Raw genomic sequence first — 23,057 nt, 5'->3', positions numbered from 1 at the left:
TCCTGGGACAGTAACTATTTGGGGGGGGGGGTTGTTATAAAAAGCAGGCAAGGTGGCAGCTAAGGCCTCCTGTTGAGTCTGTTCTTTTCAGATAGGAAAACTTTTTGAGCCTGAGAATTTTGAGAAATATCCTGAAAATATATCGATGGATGAAGTTATATGTCGCTTGATTGAGATTTCCAGTTTTATCACGACCAGACCTGACTTTTGCTGGAGAGTGAAATTAAATGATGCTTTGGGGGTTCCCACATGAATTGCTTGTCTCCACTGCTAGAATGTCTCCTAGGCGGCGTTGTACACCATATAGTGCCACAGACTGATGGTGTAGGTTTGTCCAGGTGGAATTGTGTCCCTAGATTGTAAAATCACAGGACCAGCCCGAGACCCAGGCTGGTGACAGAGGAGGGGAACCCGTGTGAAGTAGAACATTAATGATTTTATTGATTTAAGTTGGAAAATGTACCATGTTTTCCCTTTTTCTTTCTTGATGGTTCATATATTTTGGCGTGTTCAGTTCCTAACACTCTTAATCTTTAAATATATTTTGGGGTGGATTATTGATTTTCACACAGTGTAACCTTTTGGGTCTGCACTGCATTTGGTGGCGGTTTGTGGGTGCTGCAAGGAGTGGGATCGGGATGACTTTGACTAAGGGCCTGAGTAGGGTTTGCCATGGGGTTGGGAGGGATGTGTTTTGTCTAAGGTCCACGGCTCGGCAGGGGCAGGATTAGGGTTTGACTTGAGCCACACTGGTTTCAGCCTCACACTGACCTAGGCTTGGTGAGGGCTACCCAGGCTGGGGAGGGAAGTGTGGCAAATGCTGGGAGACACCGTTTCCAGTCTCGTGTTTCTTCCCCTAGAGACCCCAGGCCTAATCAGCGCTTCCACCAGCACGTGAACAACGATGTGAACCTCCGCATTGAGAACTTGACCATCTTGGTCAGACACATTGAGAACTTCTACCAGGTAAGGGCAGCTCTCTGTGCCCCAGGACTTCTGTGTTCCTGGCAATGTCGTCACTCAAAAGGTTTCCCCGCAGGAAGCCCAGAGGAAATGGTGTTCACGGTGAGGCAGCTGCTCGCTGACACTTGGGGGTTTATCACTTGCATCTTTTATTTCCCCCCGCATTGTGAGAAGGGTCAGATGTTGGATTGCTTTACTTTGTCCAGCTAATGTCCTTTGACCGGTGTGCATGGCATTGGGTCTGGTGCTGTGAGGGCCTCAGAGATGAGTCGCCACTGCGGCCCCAAGCACCAGGCGCATGGGGAGTGTCTGGAATGGACTCTGGGAGGGGCACGCGATCTGGTTATTGTCCACAGGTCAGCGAGTCTTTGTACAGCAGTAATTCAAGGTGTTGAAGGAGATATGGGACCACAGAGGGTTATGTTGGGTCAGGATCATAATGGATGAGCCCCCGGGTGCAGATGGCAGCACTGGAGTTCAGCGTGTAGAGTGTTCACTTGTCATGCTCACCATGTCTCTATCTCAGATAGTCCATGGCAGGAGGACCTGATGGTGAAGGGCTGTTAAAATCCCCACCCCAGCCTTGGGAAGGTGGGGTGAAATCTTTGATCTTTATGGTCTTTATATGACAAGCACAGATGCCATATGGACTGAAACTGCCCTACTGGGCCCTGATTTTCACACATTTTCTGAGCATCAATATCCCCCCTATAAGTTTTTTTTAAGATCTCAGGTGAAGCCCAATGACTCTGATTGACTTGGGGGTTGGGGAACCCTAATGCCCTCTGCTCAGCCCCTTCCTTTTCCCCTAGGCGATCTCTGTGGGTTCTTGGGACCTCAGGGAACATGGTTTAAGAACCACTCATTGGCCTGGCCTGTGTGGCTCAGTGGTTGAGCATTGACCTATGAACCAGGAGGTCAATGGTTCAATTCCTGGTCAGAGAATATACCTGGGTTGTAGGCTCGATCTCCAGTGTGGGGCCTTCAGAAAGCAGCCAATCAATGATTCTCTCTCATCTTTGATGTTTCTATCTCTCTCCCACTCTGAAATAAATCCTCTATGATAAATAGGGAATATGCAAATTGACTGTCACTCTGCCACAAAGATGGTGGTGCCCACAGTCGAGGCGGGGGGTGGGGGTGGGGATGGGGGAGGGTTCCATAGCACAAGAAGGCTGCACCCAGAGTGGAGGCCAAGTTCCTGTAATGATCCTTAACGAGCAATCAGCAGGGACCTGAGGCTGCATCCCCCAAAACCCTCCCCCATGGGGCTTGACAGGGGTCCTCAGGCTGCCCTCCCCCCATGCCATGCCAGACCTGAAGCTACGACCCCACCCAGCGGGGCTTGACAAGGGTGGGTCCGGCCAGGTCTGGATCTAGCCCAGTGGGGCAGAGGGCGGCCTGGTCTGGGTCTCACACAATTTCGAGGCGCACGTGGGTTGACTCTGGGTCCCGTGGTGTGCCCCAACTATGACAGGAGGAAGATTTTCATATACATTTTACTAATTTTCTTTCATCTCTGACACTTCTATTATAGAGAAAGGGCAAATAGCAATATTAAAATATTTCCTCTAATTAATCCCCTTTTAATGTGCACCAATTTCATGCACTAGGCCGAGAGAGAGAGAGAGAGAGAGAGAGAGAGAGAGAGAGAGGAAAAAAAAAAATATATATCCTATCTAATAAAAGAGAAAAATGGTAATTGGCGTACGACGATACCCTTTTCATTGGCTAATCAAGGCTATATGCAAATTAACTGCCAACTATGATTGGCAGTTAATTGCCAACAAGATGGCGGTTGATTTGCATATGTAGGCACAATGCAGGGAGGCGAAAGGGAAAGCAGGAAGAAGCCCCCTGCCACTGACAGTGATCGGAAACCCAGGGGGGAGCTAAGAGCTGGGGGGCAGGGCAAAGGTGGCCCTGGGGCCGCCTTTGCCCTGCCCCCCAGCCATGATTGGAGAATCAGGCGCCTTTGCTGCCCTGGCCAGTGATAGCAGGAAGTAGGGGTGGAGCCAGCGATGGGAGCTGGGCACGGTCGAAGCTGGCAGTCCCGGGAGCTAGGGGTCCCTTGCCTGGGCCTAAAGCGGTGCCCACGATCGCTGGGCTGCTGCAGCTGCGGGTCCCCGCTGCCCGAGCCGGACATCTAGGCCAGAGGCCTCAGGCCTGGTCAAGGGGCCGATCCGGTGATTGGTGATCAGAGGGTGATGAGGGTCAACTCCTCTGGCCGAGGCATCAGGCCTGGGTTGGGGGCAGAGCCAGGGATTGGGGGGATATGATGGTCCCCTTGCCCAGGCCTGAAGCCTGGGTCAGAGGCGTCAGGCTTGGGCGAGGGGTGGAGCAAGCGATCAGAGGGAGATGGGGGTCCCCTGCCCAGGCATGATTCCTGGGCCAGAGGCCTCAGGCCTGGGCGGGAGCCAGAGCCAGTGATCGGGGGGAGATGGGGGTCCCCTGTCCAAGCCTGACACCTCTGGCGGAGGCGTCAGGCCTGGGCAAGGGGCCGATCAGGCGATCGGAGGGTGATGGGGATCTATGCCTCTGGCGGAGGCGTCAGGCCTGGGCAAGGGGCCGATCCTGTGATTGGAGGGTGATGGGGGTCAACGCCTGAGGGCTCCCAGTATGTGAGAGGGGGCAGGCTGGGCTGAGGGACACTCCCCTCCCCACACACACCCAGTGCACGAATTTCGTGCACCGGGCCCCTAATATATATATACTTTTAGAAACACTCACTGCCCAACAAGTCCCAGATTTATGACTGGGTTTCACTGAGATCTTGGCCAGACTCCGCTTCTGAGCCCTGTTCCCAGCATGCAGCTGTACTCATTCCATCGCCTGTTGGCAACAGAGCACCGTGACTCTGAGCAGCCTCTGGGCAGGGCCTTTGAGAGCTCAGATGATGGGGCTGAAGTGGCCTTGTTTCTTTGTCTGTGGGGAGCCACACTCAGCGCCGGGCATGCTGTAGGCTGGTGGGTTTCATCTAGTGCTGCCCACGGGCAGGGGGCAGGGGTGGTGCTGCCATTGAACTTGGGTCTGGGTGTGGAGGGGCTTGATTCCTGGCTGCAGGCACCATTGGTGGTTAGCAGGTGCTTTTGATGCTGTGTGCTAAGTGCCAGGGAAGGCAGATGGTGCCAACAGGTCAACAGACAAGACTCCTAACTCAGGCTGTGTGGGGGCAGTTGGGCCGGCTTCTTGGAGGAAATGACATCTGAGTGGAGTGACAGTGCACAACTGAGTTTCCAGTTTGGAGGGTTGTGGGTGGGAGACGGGGGAAAGGGCATTGAGGGGCAGTAAATCCTGTCCACGTCTGTCACAGTCAGCACTTGCCCCAGTTGCTGGGATGATGGCCTGTTTTCCTGGTTTCACATGAATCAAAACCAGGGAGATGCCAACGTGAGACTCTGGACAGGCAGGCCTCCCGCCTCAGGTGTAGCTGGGAGGGCATCACCTCTCCCTGGGGCTGCGATGGAGGCTTCAGGGGCGGGGAGGTGTCTGAGGCTCTCCGTGAGCAGCACAGAGCAGGCAGGCTCAGGCGAGCTGTGTGGCCATGAGCATGCGGTCCTCTCGTCTCGGTGGCCGTGGAGGGTGCATGCCACTCGGGTCTGGGCTGGACAAGGGGGCTCGACCATGTGGAATTGCAGGCAGTTTGCTGCTCTTGGGCACTGGGTAGCGCTCCAGAACACGGGAACCGTCCCAGGAAGGAAAAGACAGCCAGTCTACCCTCAGGGCCCAGAGAGAAAGGCAGGTAGAAAGAAGGACCCTGCCTCCTGGCCCGGCTTCTGCACTGGCAGCTCTTTGAGGGCAGGGCAGGTGTGCATGGCAGCCTCAGCCCCTCGGCCTGAGAGTGAATGTTTGCTGCAGCACTTGCTAAGGGCTGCAGGGCGTCCCTGCCTCAGTCCTTTTCATGCTGAGAAAGCTGCAGGCCACTTGCCTCTGGGCTGACACGGGCAGATGCGGGCAGGGTTGTGGTGTGTATTTCCTTCTGATTTATTGGAAAATAAAGCTAAGTTCTGCCCATATAAGTAATATGTGCTTCTTACAAACAGCTAGGAAAACATACAGGTAGTAAGAATAAGAGCCACCCAGAATCCCACCACTGAAAGACAGTCACTATGAGCGGTGTTAGTGTTTCCCCCCAGTTTCTGCATGAGTAGTTTGTGTTTCACTCCCTGCCTTTCATATTCTGCCTTTTTCCCTCCCCGCTGACATGATAGCATGTGCATAACTGGTTACTGTTGTGAAGTGACAGTCAAGAAAGTTTTTCAGAAGAAGTACCACCCAGCGTCACCTTGTTGTGAGGGCTTGGACGAAGCGAGACAGTCATTCCTTACTCTGACCAGGGAGGGTGAGAGGTCACCCCCACGTAGAGTGGGATCCCTCTGCCCATGGCTTTTCAGTGAGACACGTCACAGTCACAGAACCCAGGCCTGGTCTTGTTTGCCAGGCAACACTTCAGCCACCCTGGCTGTCCTTCTCTGAGGCTTCAGGGCAGGGCACTTAGGAATACCAGGGGCCCCTCTGAAAAGCACCAGCTATTCAAGAAGCTCAAGTTTTGCCAATCTCACTGACAGGGACCCACTATCTTCTCTATGTTTGAAACTATTCAAAACCCACAATCTGGTAGATTTAAGAGAACAACAGTTCTTCTTACTTTAAATTCCTGAGAGAAATCAGCCTCCCATAAGAAATTAGAGAACTTCTGCTTTCTCTCTCTCTCTCTCTCATAAGTTTCATCGGAATCTGTGTAGGGATAAAAATCACAGGGTGCTTTGTTTGCACCACATGTTTTATTCCACTCACCTGGTGAGAACAAACAGAGCACTGCTTCACCCGAATCTCCTAGTGCCCTGTTTGCTGCCCCAAAGCTTATTTTAAATCATTTTTCCCATGAAGATTTTTTCTAAAATTAATTCTCTACCTTTAAAACCTTCCCACTCTAACCCCGTGTTAACAAAACTTAGCAAATCGAAATTCTATACTTTTCTAATAGTGCTCTGGTTCAGATTTAGTTTTGTCTTAATGCCTGATGGGTGTGAACGAATGAATAGAATGAATGAATGGCTCATGGTTGTCATGTGTGTAACTGCTGGTGCTGAGGAAGCGGAACCCTTTGCTCTTTCATTGAGCCGCCTCACACTGTAGATTGAGCTCATGTGTGTCTGTGTGTATCTGTGTGTGTCTGTGTGTACAGGGTTTCTAGTCTCCTCCTTGCTTATGGTCTTGCTACTAGCAGTGGGCCTATCCTACATGTGTTTGCACTTTTAATGCTGTTTTCCTCTGCTGTGACTGGGAACAAAGATTCTCAGAGCTGTTGGAGTTATTCTAAAGTATGGTACACTTAGACCCTCTGCTGTGAACATCAAGATTTTCTGTGTGAACTCTGCCTTCTGTTTCTGCTGTCTGAGCCCTCCAAACACGTTCTTGCTTATGTGTCAGCTCTCTGGTGGCTACAGCACCATGTACAATCCTGGGGGAAGTGAATCGCTGTAGGAAGAGCAGCTGGTGATGGCTGGGAGGGTCTGTGCCTGTAATATCCACCAAAGGGCTTACAAGAGGCACTTGCCTGCCATGTGGGGACTGACTGGGGGGACCCTGGGTGGGACGGTCACTTGGGCACACGGGCTGGTGGGCGAGAGCACTGTGGCCATGGAAAGGTTTTAGTGGGACTGTTTGGAGGCTGTTAACACTCCTATGCTCGTTCTCTTTCTTTTTTATCAAAACTGAAATTGTGGCTGATCATCAGCTCAGCATTAATAGAGAAGTGAGTCAGGGCTGTGATTCTATTTATGAATGACTATGGACTGGAGCCTCTTGGGGCAAATGAAATGCCTTAAGTGAAAAAAACAATCATAAGGCTTTGAGAATTATTCCATTTAAACACTGAGAAGTTCTACTCTTACTAGCAAAGGGAGTTTTTGACCGTAGTAGTTGGATCTGCAGCACCCACCCTTACTGAGCATATTGCAAAGAGCTGGATCTGGATGGTCTGAGGGGACCCTGTGTGATTTTTTTTGGTCCTGATTGGCAGGGCTGAGAAGGAGCAGTGTGATAGTGTTGGTCTGGGTCTGGGGAAATCGGGCTTATCATACGTTGGTGTGAGAGTGAAATGGTAAAAGCCTTTCCTCCTGACAATTCGGCAGTAGGAAAAGCTTAAAGGATGAGTTTTCCCTTAAGAGGTAAATAAGAATCTGCTTTATGAACCAGCAGCCAGGGGTGGGGAACCTTTTTTCTGCCAAGGGCCATTTGAGTATGTATATAATTCGTGGGCCATACCAAATTATCAACTTAAAAATTAGCTGCTATATTTGGTCAAACATTTCATTAACTCGCTCCTAATGCCTTGGGAGGGCCAGACCAAATGATTTTGGAGGTCGTATATGGCCCTTGGGCAGGGCATTCCCCACCCCTGCTTCCAAGCCCTGGCCTGGGTGGTTCAGTTGGTTGGGCATCGTCCCGTGCATCAAAAGGTTGCTGGTTTCATTCCTGGTTAGGGCACATGCCTGGGTTTCCGTCTCTATCTCAAGTTGGGGCGACGGGGGTGAGTGGGAGGGGGTGTGCAGGAGGCAGCCCGTGCATCTCTCTAACATCGATTTGTCTTTCTCTCTCTTCCTCTCTAAATTTCTTTTAAAATAAATTGCTCTTCTTTCTTCTAAAACCAAACAAACTAGCCACTGAGATGTTGTTTAGCATCATTTAGATCAGCGGTTCTCAACCTGTGGGTCGTGACCCTTTTAGCGGTCAAAGGACCCTTTCACAAGGGTCACCTAAGACCATCCTGCATATCAGATATTTACATTACGATTCACAACAGTAGCAACATTACAGTTATGAAGTAGCAACGAAAATAATTTTATGGTTGGGTCACAACATGAGGAACTGTATTTAAAGGGCCAGAAGGTTGAGAACCACTGATTTAGATTAAAACATTGAAAACTTGAGCCTCTGGAAGGAAATTGGTAAGTTTATGGCCTTTGTACAAAAGTGACGCCTTACATTGTCTGGGTTTTCTTTGGAACATTCCATCCAAACACTGACAGAAACGGGAGGAGGAGGGCGGCGGGACAGATGTGCAGGATGTTGGCAGCGTGAAGCTGGGCTTGTCTATTTGCAATGCTGCAGGATGAACAGGGAGAGTTGTGTGCACCTCACCTTAGAGCCCACTCAGCACTGCCTGCGGAGACGCCTCTCTGCCACTGGGCTTGCTTCCTGCACACACTAACAAGAGATGCTGACGCTGGAGTTCATGGATTATCATGGGACAATATTTATGACATATTTGAGTGGGAAAGGACCACACATACTTAGGTATAGAATTCTCATTTGGCTTAAATAATATACAAGCCCATACATAGAAAACAGATGGCGGGGTACACCCAGGTTGAAATGATTTTTTTTAGCTTATGATTTCCCCCGCAACAGCAAAGTGGTGTATCACCGGTGAGATTTCATGAGAAGATGAGTCTATTAAATATGTTGCTCTTTTGATTTAGGACAAAGTATGGAGGAAATGGAGAAGATGCTGGTGCTGGTGCTGGGCTGTGCTGTCCAAGTAGGGCTTGGGCAAGGGTGGAGGGGGCCTGCCCTTGGCCATCTTGTGTGTGGGTTTGTGGGGATAAACTCCCCCTTAGTGAGTGAGGTAGGAGGGACGCTGCCTTCAGTCCAACATGACACATCCCAGCTTCCCGAGAGAAGGGACCACTCATTAGGTGGCAGCCGATTCTACTCCCAGGGCACCTTTGGCAAGAAGCAAGTGGGGATTCCTCAGCCCGGGGTGCCCTTAGCAAATTGTCCCCAGTATAGGGACACCTAGACCAAAGACCAGAAACTCCATCCAGCCTGGTGGCCCCATCTGACCACCCCCTGATTTTGGACAAAACTTTCATGGGCACAGGGCCACACTCAATTCTTCCTGTATTATCTCTGGCTGCTTGCACAGCACATGGCAGAGCTGAGACTGAATGGCCCGCAGACTCTGAGATGTTCCTACATCCGGCCCTTTGAAGACGAAGGTTGTCACCCCTGGTGCTCTTGACCTTTATTGGTTTAAGAGTCACTGGAGCTTGTTTAACGTGCAGATTTCTGTGCTTCACCTCCAGTGTTTTCAACCTGATGGGCTTTTTGAACACAAGTTCCCCCGGTGACTCTGCTGTGGGTGGTCAGAGCAACTTCTGGAGAAACCTCTGTCTAAGGGACAGGAGGGAGGACAAGCTGATGGTTATAAAAGAGGAAGCCAGGGGCTGGGTGGGCAGCTCATTTGGAAACTATTTCTGTGGCTGTGGTGGGCCCAGGTTGCCTCGCTTGCAGAATGCTCCCATTAACACGCGTTACCTCCGCAGTGCGACAGGAAAGGGGAGTTTATTGAAAAAATACAACAGCTTGACATTGAGACCCAGGTCAGGATCCTGGCTCATATCCAGCAGGTAGGTGTGAGGCTGGCTTTGTGGGCTTAGCCGTGGACCCCCTCTACCGTGGCAAGCAGGAGGCAGGCTCTCACCACCAAGGAAAAGTTTAAAAACTACATCACCCACTAGTGATTTTCCTAATTTTAGGTTTCATACACGAGACATATTGAACCTGTTTGGAAAGGTAGTCATCAGCAAGCTAAAACAAAATGGGGGGAAAAATTAAAAAAAAATTTATACACCCAAATCAAGTCTTCATTTGCCTCCTCTTCTTGCCTAATATGGAGCCAGACTGGTTTTGAGTACTGTCAAGGGGCTTGGGCTCAGAATTTGATTTGCCCTGAAAATGTGTTCTGGCCAATGTGGCTCTGCTTCCCATGGCTGATCTTCCTGGGGAAAGGGTGTCCGTTTCTGTCAGGGACGTGGCAGAGAAACAGGCTGCCAAGTCCCAGAAGGGCTGTCGCTGTAGACTCGGCCTTGGGGTGGGGTCGGGAGGGCTGTGCACTGAGGGCAGCCCCTCTGCCATGCACCTCGGTGACATCAGAGAAGTGGTTTCCCCGGAAACCGGGCCTGTGGGGGCAGCACTGACCTGAAAGTATATTTCCGTGACACGCCCCTCCTCCCTCCAGAAGAAGCTTGTATGATTTAGTTATCTTAGGGGATGTGGCTCAGCCTTCAGTCTGATTGGACAGCTGAGATAAAGGCATGAAAAAGGCATGAGCAGGAGCACAAAGGAGCAGGTGTGGGGCTGGCAGGGGTGGCTGCCATACCCCAGGCCGGAGCCAGGGACAGGCTGGGCTGATGGGCACCATGGGTGGTGGGTGCTGAGTCAGCACTGGAGCAGGAGTGAGAAGCGGCTGGTCGCAGTCAAGGGGAAGTCTGCATTGTCCTAAATACGCTCAGCTATTCATGATGGTGAGTGGCCACCTGTTAGCCTGAGGACCATTCTGCTTTTTATTTATTTTTTTTAATCCTCACCCCAGGATATTTTCCCATTGATTTTGAGAGAGAGAGGAAGAGAGAGGGAAAGACTAAGAGAACTATCAATGTGAGAGAAACACATGAATTGGCTGCCTCCTGCGTGCTTCCTGACCAGGGCCTGGCCAGGGAGGATCCAGCAACTGAGATACATGCCCTTGACCGGAATCTAACCCGGACCCTTTGGTCTGCAGGCCAATGCTCTATCCACTGAGCCAAACTAGGTAGGGCTATTCTGCCTTTTAATTATCCTTGTGTGTCCTTGTGTTTTGAACATGTATGTATCCGGGTACTAGGTCTTTGCTACTCACTGTTTTCCCTGCTCAGCCAGTAGGATAATTAAAATAAAGGAGGGGGGGGAGGGTTTATAATGCAGCCAGAGGGTCTTGAGTGATAATCACATTTAGGTCTGGCCCTGGGGACGGGGCTTCAGAATTATTGGTGCTTCTCAAACATTCAGGTGCTGGGCCCCATAAGAGACCTACAGAGTCAGAATTGGGGGAGGAGCAACACGAGCCTTTAATTAAGCTGCTCCTGTGGCCCAGCCAGTGTGGCTCAGTGGTTGAGTGTCAACCCAGGAACCAGGAGGTCATGGTTTGATTCCTGGTATCAGACTCCATCCCCAGTAGGGGGATTGCAGGAGGCACTCTCTCATCAATGTTTCTCTCTCCCTCCCTCTCCCAAATCAATAAAAACATATTTTAAAGAAGTAAAACATTTTTTTAAAAAGCTGCTTATGTGACTGCTGTGCGGCTGGGTTGTGTCCCAGGATCCCCTCGGACATGAGAGGCCTTTCCCCAGCACTGGGGCGGAGAGGCCTAGAGCCCAGCCTCGGAGCCCCACATCCCTGCCTTTCTGGTGCCTCTCTCCACAGGCAGAGATTTCTCTGAATTCTCTGAGACCCGCTGAATCCCAATGTTTCCTTTGTGAGGTGGGAAAGGTGAGAAAGTGGATGTCAGTTGAGGAACTGAAAGGTCCTTTTTACTTGTGTTTTTTTTGTGGGGTTTTTTAATCCTCATCCAAAGATATTTTTTACTGCTTTTTAGAAAGGGTGAAGAGGGAGGAAGAGGGGAGAGGCAAAAGGAGAGGGAGAGAAACACATTGATGTCAGAGAGACATAGACTGGTTGCCTCCCGTACGGGGCTGGGGATCAAACCATCAACTGAGGTATGTGCCCTTTGACCTGGAATCAAGCACGAGACCCTTCGGTCCACAGGCTGACGCTCTAACCACGGAGTGAAACCTGCCAGAGCAGGGTTTTTTTAAGTTACTCTCCACCTCCACTTACCCCTCTGGAAAATGTGAGAGCGTTTGTGGTGCACATCACTCAGTGGATTGCCATTTGTTTTCCCCTTTTGAGGCCCACGTGTACGAACACTCACCTTCCCAAACTGAGAAGACAAGGATGGAAACAGCCCTTCTGCCTCCTCTAGCAGGTCTGGGGTCAGGTTGAGAAGGTGAGGTCAGGCCGCAGCCGATTTGGCTCAGTGGTTAGAGTGTCAGACTGCCAACCAAAGGGTCGCAGGTTTGATTCTCCGTCAAGGTCATGTACTTGGGTTTCAGGTTTGATCCCTGGCCATCTTCACGTTAGATTTTATTTGGAGAATAAGATGCTATCCCTCCTCACCCTCCACTCCCAAGGCTTACCCTCTTTGTGTGACACATGGATGGTGTGCGACTGCAATCCCTGGGACAGTTGAGGGAGCTCCCACACTGGGAGGAGTGCTGTCCGGTGGGAAGTCAGTGTCCTCCTCGAGCTAGTGTGAGAGCAGCAGTGGTGTGTGAGGAAAGAGCTGGGCTGCAGGGTGTGGCTGCACTTTTTGAGGAGCCTGCCCGGCCCCCACAGGAACTTGGTGGCTGAGGGTTAATAATGTCAGTGAGGTGGGTCAGCTGTGGGAGAGTGGGGCCTAGGTCCCAGGGGGCGTGGCCTTGGGAGGTGGGTGCTCTCGGGGACCCCAGCGCTGCGCCCTGCCCAGCCTCCGCAGCACCTTACCCTTGTGTGCCCACAGGTGACCCGCCACCAGGAGAGCCTGTTTGACATGCAGAGGTTGGAGGTCCCAGACATGGCCCTGGAGGAGCTGGAGTCTCTCTCCAGCAACACGACTTTTTGCCTCAGGAGGCTCGTAACTGAACGAGACAGTTGCAGGGAGGTGTGTTTGCGGGTGGCCCAACAGCCTGGGGGGCGGGTGGGGAGGGGCCTGGGTCTGGGGCCCTAGTTATGGCCACGCTCCTCATCCTGACTTCCTCTCAAACTGCACACTGTCTGTCCTCCTGGTCCATTTCCGAGGGGGCAGGGTGTGGGCACTTTCCCTGCAGGGCACAGTCCCCTGAGACACCTGTGTGAGGACAGAGGTTGAGCTTGGGTATTCGGCTCCATTCACATGGCCCTTCTGTCTCACTAAATATATCCTCGCTTCTTAAAAAATCCCCCACTTTCTCCTGCCTCCCTCCTGGCTTTGCAGTCTCGGCTGCCATCTTCTCTTTTACTTTCTTCCGTCTTTTGGTCATTCTTCACCACGTTCTAGTGCGGGCACTGTGCCGGGCACAGGAGCACGCCGGTGAGACCCCTCTGTCTGCCCTGCTGTAGCTGGTCGTGACCATGACCCAGGAGTGGAACACCAGCAGCCGCCCCAGCGAGGACACGCAACACCTGGCCGTGGAGCTGGCGGACACCAAGGCCACGCTGCGTGGCGTCAGGCAGGAGCTGTGAGTCCCCCAGTGACCCGGTCTTTCCACTCTTGTGCCCTGTGTCACCCCCCGTTGCTCGCACATGTGGTTCACTGCCATGCAGTGCAGCAAACGGGGCAGCTCTCACAGTGCCCTGGGGTGACGGGGCTCTGTTGTGAGCTGGGTCCCTGTTGGGCCCTGGGCTATCCTGCTCCCTCCCCTCCCGGGGCCTGCACAGCAGGGTTCTGCTGGGTCTGTAGGGTTCCGGCCAGTCCAGACCTGGCAGACTCAGAGCAGCAGCCTGCTGCTCAGCCTCGGGCCCAGTGTGGGTGCTCTTGGCTGGAGGGAGGATGTGGTTCTCCCATCCCGTCCGGTGGGCCTGCTCCCCCTTTCCTGCAGCTGGTGATGGCACCAAGCCCACTTCCTGGGAAGCTGCCCCCTTCACCTCCCTGCCAGGGGGCCTCCCTGCCTGCCTGGCTGTGGAGGGCGCAGTGGTTCCGGGGGCTCCTTCCCTGTCCGCACCCTCAGAGGAAAGCTCAGGTCTGTGGTGTAGTCTGAGAGTGACTTAAAGCTCACCTTGGAGCCGGAATGGTTTTGCAGCCCCACGTGCAGAGGCGCTCCTCACGCCAGGACCCCCTCCTTCCCCGCTATGGTCTCCCAGGTGGTGGGCTTTCCGGGTGCTTCTGAGGAGCCCTCACCACGTGTTCTCATCGCACGCAGGGAGGAGAATACGAAGCAGCTGGCGGACGCCAGGCATCAGTTGTACCAGCTGGTGCTGGAGCTGCAGGAGGCCCGGCGCAATGTGAGCAGGAGGCCTATCCTGTGGGCTGGGGGTGAGGGGCTGGGACGCCCCAGTCACCGGGGCCCCAGGTCCAGGAACGTGACCTGGGACACCTCTCCCTCCTGCTCAAAGCAGCGCTGCCTGAGAGCCAGCTGTCCTGGGAGCTGCTGGGGGGTGACATGCTGCAGTGACAGCATGTGGGGCCCCCACACAGGGGCCTGCACATGGACCAGCTTGGCCGCCCCTGGCTTCTCCTGGGGCTGCAGGGACTTGGGCCTTTCCCCAACCCCGAGGGTGCCCTGAGCCAGGTCCCCTGCCTTTGCCCACCTCCCAGAACATGGAGCTGGCAGCCAGCGCCCAGGCTGCCCGTGCCCCCCTCCCTGAGCTGGACTCCCTGAGGGAGAAGGCGAGGCGCGTGGAGAGGCTGGAGATGGGCCTCAGGCAGAAGCAGAAAGACATAGACTTCTATGCAGCCCGCATGAAGGTGAGTCTGACCCAGGGTAGGCGGCCGGTGGGCACTTGGGTCCTGGAAGAGTGGAGAGGAGCCGCGATGCCTCCCCAGCTGGCCCTCTCCCTGCACCGCAGACTGTCTGCCAGACCCCTGGGCTCCCTCTGGTAGTGGAAGGAATAGGGTTGGGAATGTGGTTGAAGGGCCCTGATTCTTCTGGGACTTTTACTTCTCCTCCTTCATGCTATTGTGATGACTTTCTATTCACTAATCTTTTTTCTTTAAGACTCCTTGTAATTTCTATGGCTAAATCTTACCAGGACTGTTTCCTCATCTATAAAACAGAGATAACTGTGCTAGTCTGTGAGGTTTATACAGTGAAATAGGAAAGATATATGGTATTTGGGCAAGTCCCATATGAAGCTCTCCATGGTGTAGCCTACTCAGATCTCAAGGTTATGGGTCTGTTAAGAGGAGGGTGTCAGGGCTGAGGGGGGGGATGGAGACCAAGACCCAGGCAGGGTTACTGACACTCTGACCATGCATCCGACGGCTCACATCACCAGCGGGTTTGGGACCCTCTCTTTGAGGATTTGGGAATGTTGTTCCCTCTGCTGAGCCCAGGGTTAGAGGCAGTCTGAGGGAGCGGGGTGAAACCAGGATGTCAGCGCACACTGAGTGGGCTGCTGGGTGGCAAGAAATCATCCCGCTGCCAGCAGGAAGCTTGTGAGGGGAGCACAGGTCTGGGAGCACCGGCTGTCCCTCTCCTGGCCAAGCAGCTGGTAGGCAGGTGCGCTGGGCCAGGCAGTTTGGCCGGAGACTTCAACATGCTCTCCTGCTGCGGACCGGCCCAGGGGTCCCGGGGCCAGGTGGTGCGGGTTGGGGATGACTGTGGTCCAGGCTTGTTGGTTCCTCCCACCTACTCAGGGTGTGTCTGTTCCCCCAGGAATGTTGGTGGCTCACTCCCCTACCCCCTGGGGAGAAGGCGCCCTGGGTGCTGTGCCCAAGCAGCCCGGCCCAGGAGGGGTGGGGGTGGGAGGCCAGCTCTCCGCTTTGTCCTGGAAATGGTCCCCTGGCCCTGCTGGTGATGAAGGGCATCAATCTGCAGCACAGACAGGTGCGGGGCACGGGCACCCTCACTCACAGGTAGGAGGGTTGCGGAAGGTCATGTGCAAGCTCCCCCAGGCTGCCGCCTCCGCAGCCTCCTGCACACGGGGAACCTAAGGCAGGCCCACATCTCAGCCAACACTCTGCCCCGTGGATGGGGGTGGGTTTCAGGGCTCAGCCTCTGTCTCTGTGTCTTTTCCGGGCCTGTCCAAGCAGCCTCGCCCAGTCATGTGGACGCAGTGACTGAAGGCCTGTGTGGCGCCAAGCCCTGCGCCAGGAGCAGGGGATCTAACACAAAGCAAGACTCGCTCCTGGCACTGGGGAGCTTCTGGGCTTTTGCAGGGTTTCCCGTGGGAACCCCTTTTTCGTGTTCTCAAGGTGTGTGCCTCTGGATAACAGCAGCAACATTTCTCATATTGATTAATAATTTTGCTGTGAAACTAGTAATGCCTTACACATGGCATTAGTAAATGAATTACAAGAGAAATAGAGTGGTCCGTGAAGGCCAGGCCACATAGAGAATGAGTCACACTGTTCTCCGAGGCCCATGTGCCGGGGCCAGGGATCAGCAAGGACAGTGCTCACGCCCCCAATTCCGGCTGGGTTTTGAAGGCTGGGTAGGAGTTGGTTGTAAGGGTGAAGGGGCAGGCTGCGCTATGGAACTCAGGGCCTGGGATTATGGTGATACTGGTGAGTACTGGTGGGTAGACCGGCTGGAACACTAGATCAGAATGCTGGGGGCAGTGGCCAAAGAGGGAGAGCTGGGCCTTCTTCCTGCGTGAAGCCCCTCCATGTGCTCCAGCTCACATCGCTGATACTAGTCCGGGCTCCTTAAGGATGGGGTGCAGGCTGCTGAGGGCAGTGAAGAGACAGGTCTGGAGCTCTCCAGCCTGAGTTCAAGCCCAGCTTCACCCCTGGCTGGCTTTGTGACTTGGGGCTCATTCCTTAATTGGCCCAAGTCAGCCTCTTCGTGTGTAGGAAGGGACTGTCCCTGCCTCCCTCTGGGGGCTGTTGTGCAGAGTGAATGTGGCAGAGAAAGAGAGCGCCTAGTGCAGGGCCAGGGTCAGGCAGAGAGGGGGCTGCCAGGTGAAGCCAGAGTCAGTCACCAAACCCTTCCTGCTGCCAGGCTTTGACCAGAACCGTGTCCACTGGCGGTAGGTATACGGTTTCCCCTCTACCAAGAATCCGGGGTTCTGGCCCGTGTGGGGAAATGAACACGTGATGGATAAGCAGGAGCTACTGGCCCGCACCCATGAGTGGGGCAAGCCTTGGAAAACTGCTCCCTGAGAGAAACAGACACATCCATGTGTATCTGTGCTCACAAACTGTGAGGGCATTCAGGGGAGACTCAGCCCCCTAAGACATGACTGGCGCTGGGAAGACTCTGGAGGGCAGGACCAGGGATGAGGGGAATGAACTGAACGGTTCCCCTGTGTGCTGGGCACTGGGATAGGAGTAAGTGCCATGGACTCCTATGAGGTGGCCTTCGAGGGCCCAGCCACTGCGTTCCACTCCCAGCTTGTGCCTGACACACACAGGCCCATAGTACTTGTTTGTTGTGTCTGACAGACGCCTCATTTCCAGGAAACTGCTGAGAGTAGGTGTGTGAAATGTTCAAATAGGAAGTGCATATTGAACAAAAGCTCATCTGAATTTTGTTCCAGAACCAAGATCAGTGGAGTGACTGTGAGAGGCCTAGCTTCAGTCCTCAAACCCAGGACTCTCAGCCCCACCCCTTCCTTCTTAAGTAAAGGGGCTCAGCCAAGTCCCACACCTGTGCAGGTGCACTCATCCAACCACCCGAGGCTGTACATGTCAGACACTCTCACAGTGTTTACTTCCCGAAGTTAAATAGTGTCTTCCTGCGGGGATTTTTCCATCTGGCCTGGCCTAATGGAGAAGGGCAGGGGCTCAAAAGTGGAGACAGAACTTCCCGCGGCAGCAGGGTCACCACTAGGCTGTTGGTTTGGGTCCAGGTGCCTGGAAGAGCCCTCGTCATGACCAGGGGCCTTAACCTCATTGCTCTCATGTGTGTTCTTGCTGACCAGGAGCTAATTGAAGACAACTACACCTTAATGGACATCAAGGGCCTTCTCCAGGAGCAGCTGACTGTCGCTCGGTCCCGGGTCGATAAGCTGTATCAGCTTGAAGAGGAGAACATGCAGCTGAAATCAAAGCTGCACCACCTACATTTGGTAGGACAGGCTGTTGTCGCCACGTGTAAAACTGTTGGGGCAGTTTTCGGTTCATGTTGTGCCCTTCTCTGATGTTCAGCTACTGGGTCGGTGCTGCTGCCGGCACAGTGACTCGCTGACGGCGGAGAGTCGCTTGCTAGGTTCAGTGGCTTGAGTGGGCACCACTGAAGCCTCCAACGCAGAGAGGACCTGATGCTGTGTTGCTTTCTTGTGAGGATGGAGGGATTGGGCCTCTGTTGCAAAAAGGGTCTCCTCTGGCGTTTATGATGTGGGTTGAGCTGTGATGTGTGAGTCCCTACGGCCTTTCCAAGGCATTAGGCCTGCTAAGGGGCGACGGAGCTGCCATCATTATAGCATTTGCTCTAAAGCCCTGTGCTGTACGTCACTTTGTTCAGACACCGCTCAGAGAACTTCATCCCCTAGGACCTAGTGCTGGGGTGGGCAACCCCTGGCATGCGTGCCAAACATGGCACGCCAGTAACTTTTGCTGGCACGCGAAACCCTCTCTTATAATCTTCCATTTACAATTGTGAATCTTTGTTCTCAGTGATGAATTTTGTTAAGTCTCATAATAGGAGTAGCCTGACGGATGAAAGTAGTAGCTCATGCATATCTCTGAAAGTCACGAAATAGAAACCTGATGTAAAATCTCTGTCATCAGTGATGCAGCAGCAAAAGTCCCACTGATAATATCAAACGGAGTCATAATATTTTCTGTCAGACTATCAGTGTACATGTATACATTAAAAAATAAAATGTATTTTTCATCATCATATACTGTGTTTCTGTCACTCGAATGAATTTTATTATTTCTTCAAGGTTCTTCACATATGTGCACCTTAAGAGATACCAAGTAGGCGTAACATGTTCTCAAAAAATTACGGTTGGCACACAGAAGAATTTTGAGTCAGCAATTTTGCTGGTTTTGGCACGCACTCACAAAAAGGTTGCCCACCCCTGACCTAGGGCCTAGGTCACTGGGTCAACATACTTTTTAGTGGTTGTAACTCTCACAGCTGGGCCGTGTGTTGGAGTCATTTCTGTGCAGCTGTGTTTTTGGAAGTGAGCAGGGGCATGGAGGCCCTTCATCCTGGGGAAATGAGGGCAGATGCACAGGGGCCGGGATCTGTCCAGAGCGTGCCCCAGTCAGCATCCTCACCCCACCCCCTTTTCTGCACATTCAGGCCCGGGACACAGACCAGCAACACCTTGAGGAGCTGTGGGAAGAGAACTTGGCCCTCAAGGCTGCACAGGGGCAGAGTGTGGAGGAGTCCACCCACCTGCGCTGGGAGCTGGAGCAGCTGTCAGAGGGTAGGCAGCAGCCGATGGTGCCATGGAGCCAGCCTGATTGAAAACAATTACACTTTAATGGATACCAAGGGCCTTCTCCAGGAACAGCTGACTGTTCGGCTTCTCCATAAGCCAGGGAGCTGAGCCCTTGGCTCTGAAACTCATATGTCAGCCCAAGTAAATAGGGTTTTATTCAAGGGCCATTTGAAACTGTTTCATTGCAATTCTCTCCAAGAACATGAAGGGCCTGGCAGCCTTGAAGTCAGGACATGAAATGCAAAGGAAGTGCTGCCAGATTTCTCAGTTCCCATTCAGCTAGACACAGGAGCTTCCAAATGACAGCATGCTGACACCCAGAGGGTGTCTTAGATCTCTCCATGGAGCACTGGAAGCTCTGGATGCAGGAGGCGTCCCCAGTGGTCACTCGCCTCCATTATAGTTGTACCCGGGGCATGGTTTCCTCCGTTGATTTCATCATCGGACAGATGGGTGTAGTCTGCTCTCCGTCTTCCTGGGCTGGGGCTGCTCAGTGGCTGCTGTTCAGGGGACCCAGGCCTCTTCCACTTCCTCTGGTGTTTTCCCCCTCCCAGCCCCCAGAGGAGGTGAGGGGTTGGCCAGGGAAGGTGGGTGGGGTGGCCATGCAGCAGGAGCCTCAGCACCCAGCAAACAACAAGCCAGTTCCTGTGTCCAACAATAGCACACGTGCACCTGTGAGTGCAGGTTAGGCTTTGCTTAGAGCCAGGAAGGCCTTTGGCTGGGTTGGGGAGGAACTATTTCTCAATTCTGAGCAACATTCCTCAGCATCATGGAAAGGCTGTTGAAAGCAGCTGGGTATTCCTCTCTTCAAGGCGTCCCATCAGCTCCAAACCTAAAATCAGTTCATTGAACTATGAGTCTGTGTGAGAAGTTAGTTCTTTCTGTGGTTTGGTGTCTCCTCTCTCCTGGGAACCCAGGCTCTGGGAATTCAGGTTCCTGGGGAGCACCACTGCCCCCTGGTGGGACACAGAACTGGTGCTGGCTGATAGGGAGTGGCTCAGACCAAATGTGCTTGTTAGAGACCAAGGTGGCTGATGGGGTTGGAAAGCCTCCCTGATTCAGATGCTCAGTGTAGCTTATGAGCCCTTTCAGGTCAGTGACTGACTTCTTGGTGTTCCCAACTCCTACTGCTTAGCTGGCAGCTCACGAACAAAGTGTGTATACTTATGTGTGGTTGGGGTGGTGGCTTCTTGAATCAGAAAGGCCTGGTTTAAAGTCCTGGCTCCTCTACTTGTTAGCCAGGTGACCTCTTCTGCACCTCAGTTTTCTTATCTGCAAAATGGGGGTAATGAAGCTGCCTCACAGGATTGCTATGGGTATCTTGTGAGAGGAGACAGTGAAGCGTTAGACTGTGCCTGGCCCGCAGGGTGCCAACAAAGGATGGCTGTTCTTCTCGCCCTTGTCTTATCCAAAGATACCCATTACTCTGCTTCTTGGGGTGCTCATGAGCAGCCCTATTAGCAGTACAGTGTGATAAGGCTCCCAGGGCTGAGTGTGTGGCCCTGAAGGGACAGGTGAGGGAACAACCCTGACCCCTCATACATTCATGGTTTCCTCCTGACCAAGCCCTGGGATTTATCCAAAGTCACGCACCTCCTGGTGGCAGGGCGGGGCCGAGAATGCCCATTCTTCTCAGGTCTGTGCTCCCTTTTCTGTTCTGCATTCAAGCTGTTTAAAAGCAACGGAGGAAATCTGCCTTTTTCTGGCTTTACCTTATGTTTTCATCTCGCTTAGAATTTTTTAAGCAATTTGGATATACTGTCTCATTCCCTTTATTTCTTTTTCTTAAATTTTGCTTATGAGAATGAACGGAAGAACTCGTCAGGGGAGGACTCAATCTCGTTTGGCTGAAAAGGTGGTGTGGGCTGATCCACGGAGGGCTGTAGAGTAGATGCAATCGGCTGTGGATCTAAGCAAGGTGTTAAGTCAACGTGGCCTTGTGGTGCACATGTTGAGACGTAGGATGACAGGCTGAGTCGACTTATGTGCCTCTTAATGTCAGCTATTTCTTCCTGAATGTCCTTTAGGTCTCTCAAAACATGGTGTATCATTTCTATAATGACCTGAAATTGAGGAGCAGATGCTTCAGGAGGTTTCTTTAACATGTGGATCAGCTGGAGAAGCGTGGTTCTAATGCTGCAGCCTGATTCTGCAGATTGAGTCTGGGCAACTGACAGCATGCCCTGTACTTGGCTAACTGTTTGCTCCATTATCTCAGGATTCAGTGTCACAGATTCTTGAGTAGTTGCTATCTCTATTATTTCCATTGTTTCGGATTCTGATATAATCTTTGTGTGGCTGCATCGCTTGAGAACCTTTCCTTGTCTCCACTACCACAGCATGTGCTATTTCCTGGGATAATTTGGTCTTCTTCTGTCTCCTGGCAGCTCTCACTCTCGTCACTGGATTGGACATCATAGTGGCTGGTCTCTAGTAGCCTATTGGCAATTATCGCAAGGGCGCTAGTGAGAACTCTTAACAACATTGTGTCCCTGTCTCATTCTTTTTCAATGCAATTGTGAAAGTACAAAATGAAATCTCTGACTGAAGGAATTTACCCAGAGGTGGCAAGTACTGGGCATATGTGCCCCATAGCCTCTTCCACCCACAGACATGCGGGTCAATGATCGTGTCCCCCCTAAACCCTCGGCTGAGCCTCCCGGACACCCACCACTCTGAGGCTGGCACAGAGAATGCACTCTCTTTGCCATCTGTTAGCCTCTGCAATCCTTGACTTGATGGTCAGGTTACAACTTTGTAAAAAAGTGGTTCCAGCAGTTCCACCATCTTGAACTTTTGCATTGGCTTCTCTCTGCCATCACCTGCTTTCTTCTAAGTTCTGCTTGCTCCCCTAACAATCCCAGCTGAACCAGCAGAGGGGCCAAAACCGCCCGAGGAACCCTCATGTGCAGACAGCAACAGCACCCTGGGAAAAAGGGAGGGCACCCAGCTGACACTCCTGGCCCCCCAAACCCAAGGCTCAGGGTAATGGCCATCTCAGCGCCGGGGGCAGAGAGCAGAAGCTGAGGCCCCTGGAATATGGGCTCTGACTCCACTTTGCTCTTCAGCCTCCAGTTGCTTCCTGAAGCTAGACCAGGAGAAGCAGAGCCTCCAGGGCACCATCCAGGGGCTGCGGGACGCCTCCCTGGCCCTGCAGGAGAGCAGCCTCCAGCGCCAGGAGCTGGAGAAGGAGAACCAGCAGCTCAGAAAGCAGGTAACCGTGGGTGCTGTCCGGAACATACGGGCATGTAAGTGGCCAGGGGGAGCACCCAGGTGTCAGTGAGCATGCGCAGCTGGGGAAAGGCAGAGTCCAGTGCAGCCACGGTTATGGTAGGGGGACAGGAGGCCTCCTGGAGAGGCGTCACGAGGCAGCATGAGGAGTCCCTGCAGCAGTGAGACCGCACACGATGGACCTCTGTGTGCCTCGTTGCCTTCATCTGTGAAATGGGGTTAGCGATGCACACACCTAGTAGGTGTTTTGAGGATGGTGTGAGTTAGTGCAGGCAAAGGGTCCCGTGTGTGGTAAGTGCCTCATGGAAGGAGAGCAGCGCCCTGTTAGAAAGCACCGGGCGGGGCCAAAGTGCGGGCCACGGTCACACAGTGGCCGGTCACTCACGCAGCGTCCTGCACCCAGAGCTCCGCAGCAGGTCCGGTTCCGCAGGGGGCGGGGCGGGTACAGGGAGAATCTCACCTCGCGGCCTTGGCACCGCCCATCTGGGTCCCTTCCCTTTGCTGAGCATCATGGGCTCCAGCCGCTGCCAGTCTCTCAAGGGCTCTGGTCCAGATGCCTAGCCGTGTCCTCTGCGGAGGAGGAGGTCCCCGGTGGGTCGCCTCTGGCCTGGCCTGAGGGCGCTGTCTGCAGAGACTGTCGCCGGCCCTGAGGCCAGCGGGCTGAGGCCATTGAGGGGAGCGCGAAGGGCCACCTTGTTCCTGGTCGCTGGGCACAGGGACCCCTCGTTCAGGGCCACCTTCCAAGGCGGCCGCTGTGTCCGTCCCACGTCCCTCGGTCCAGGGAGGCTTCCGCGCTCCGCAGGTCAGTCCAGCCGGTGTCGGGCGCGGACTCCGGCTCCGCGAGCCTCCCTGGGAGCCATGGCCTTCACAGAGCGCTGTCCTCTGAGCTTGCGCACTGGGTCAGCGCACTTGGACGCAGGCAGGAGGAGCGTGATGACGTTTACGTAGGCGACGCCTGGTTG

The 23,057-nt window shown here is 53.4% G+C and overlaps 1 protein-coding gene across 1 annotated transcript in view; it reads left to right on the top strand.

Annotated features, from left to right (window-relative positions):
* LOC132213901 (protein Daple-like) overlaps positions 1–23,057 on the top strand; it is a 57,643-nt gene that overhangs the window by 7,244 nt on the left and 27,342 nt on the right. The window contains exons 3-14 of the mRNA XM_059660781.1: positions 861–966; positions 7,682–7,697; positions 8,451–8,509; positions 9,297–9,380; positions 12,350–12,490; positions 12,928–13,046; positions 13,728–13,809; positions 14,123–14,272; positions 17,392–17,538; positions 18,723–18,866; positions 20,231–20,327; positions 21,933–22,078. Of these exons, the coding sequence (XP_059516764.1) occupies positions 861–966; positions 7,682–7,697; positions 8,451–8,509; positions 9,297–9,380; positions 12,350–12,490; positions 12,928–13,046; positions 13,728–13,809; positions 14,123–14,272; positions 17,392–17,538; positions 18,723–18,866; positions 20,231–20,327; positions 21,933–22,078 (1,291 nt within the window). The remainder of the gene's footprint in view (positions 1–860; positions 967–7,681; positions 7,698–8,450; positions 8,510–9,296; positions 9,381–12,349; positions 12,491–12,927; positions 13,047–13,727; positions 13,810–14,122; positions 14,273–17,391; positions 17,539–18,722; positions 18,867–20,230; positions 20,328–21,932; positions 22,079–23,057) is intronic.

This window comes from Myotis daubentonii, chromosome 12 (assembly GCF_963259705.1).
Source record: "Myotis daubentonii chromosome 12, mMyoDau2.1, whole genome shotgun sequence".
NCBI lineage: Eukaryota > Metazoa > Chordata > Mammalia > Chiroptera > Vespertilionidae > Myotis > Myotis daubentonii.
Note: the sequence above shows the minus strand (reverse complement) of the source record. Positions and strands in the feature narration are given on the sequence as shown.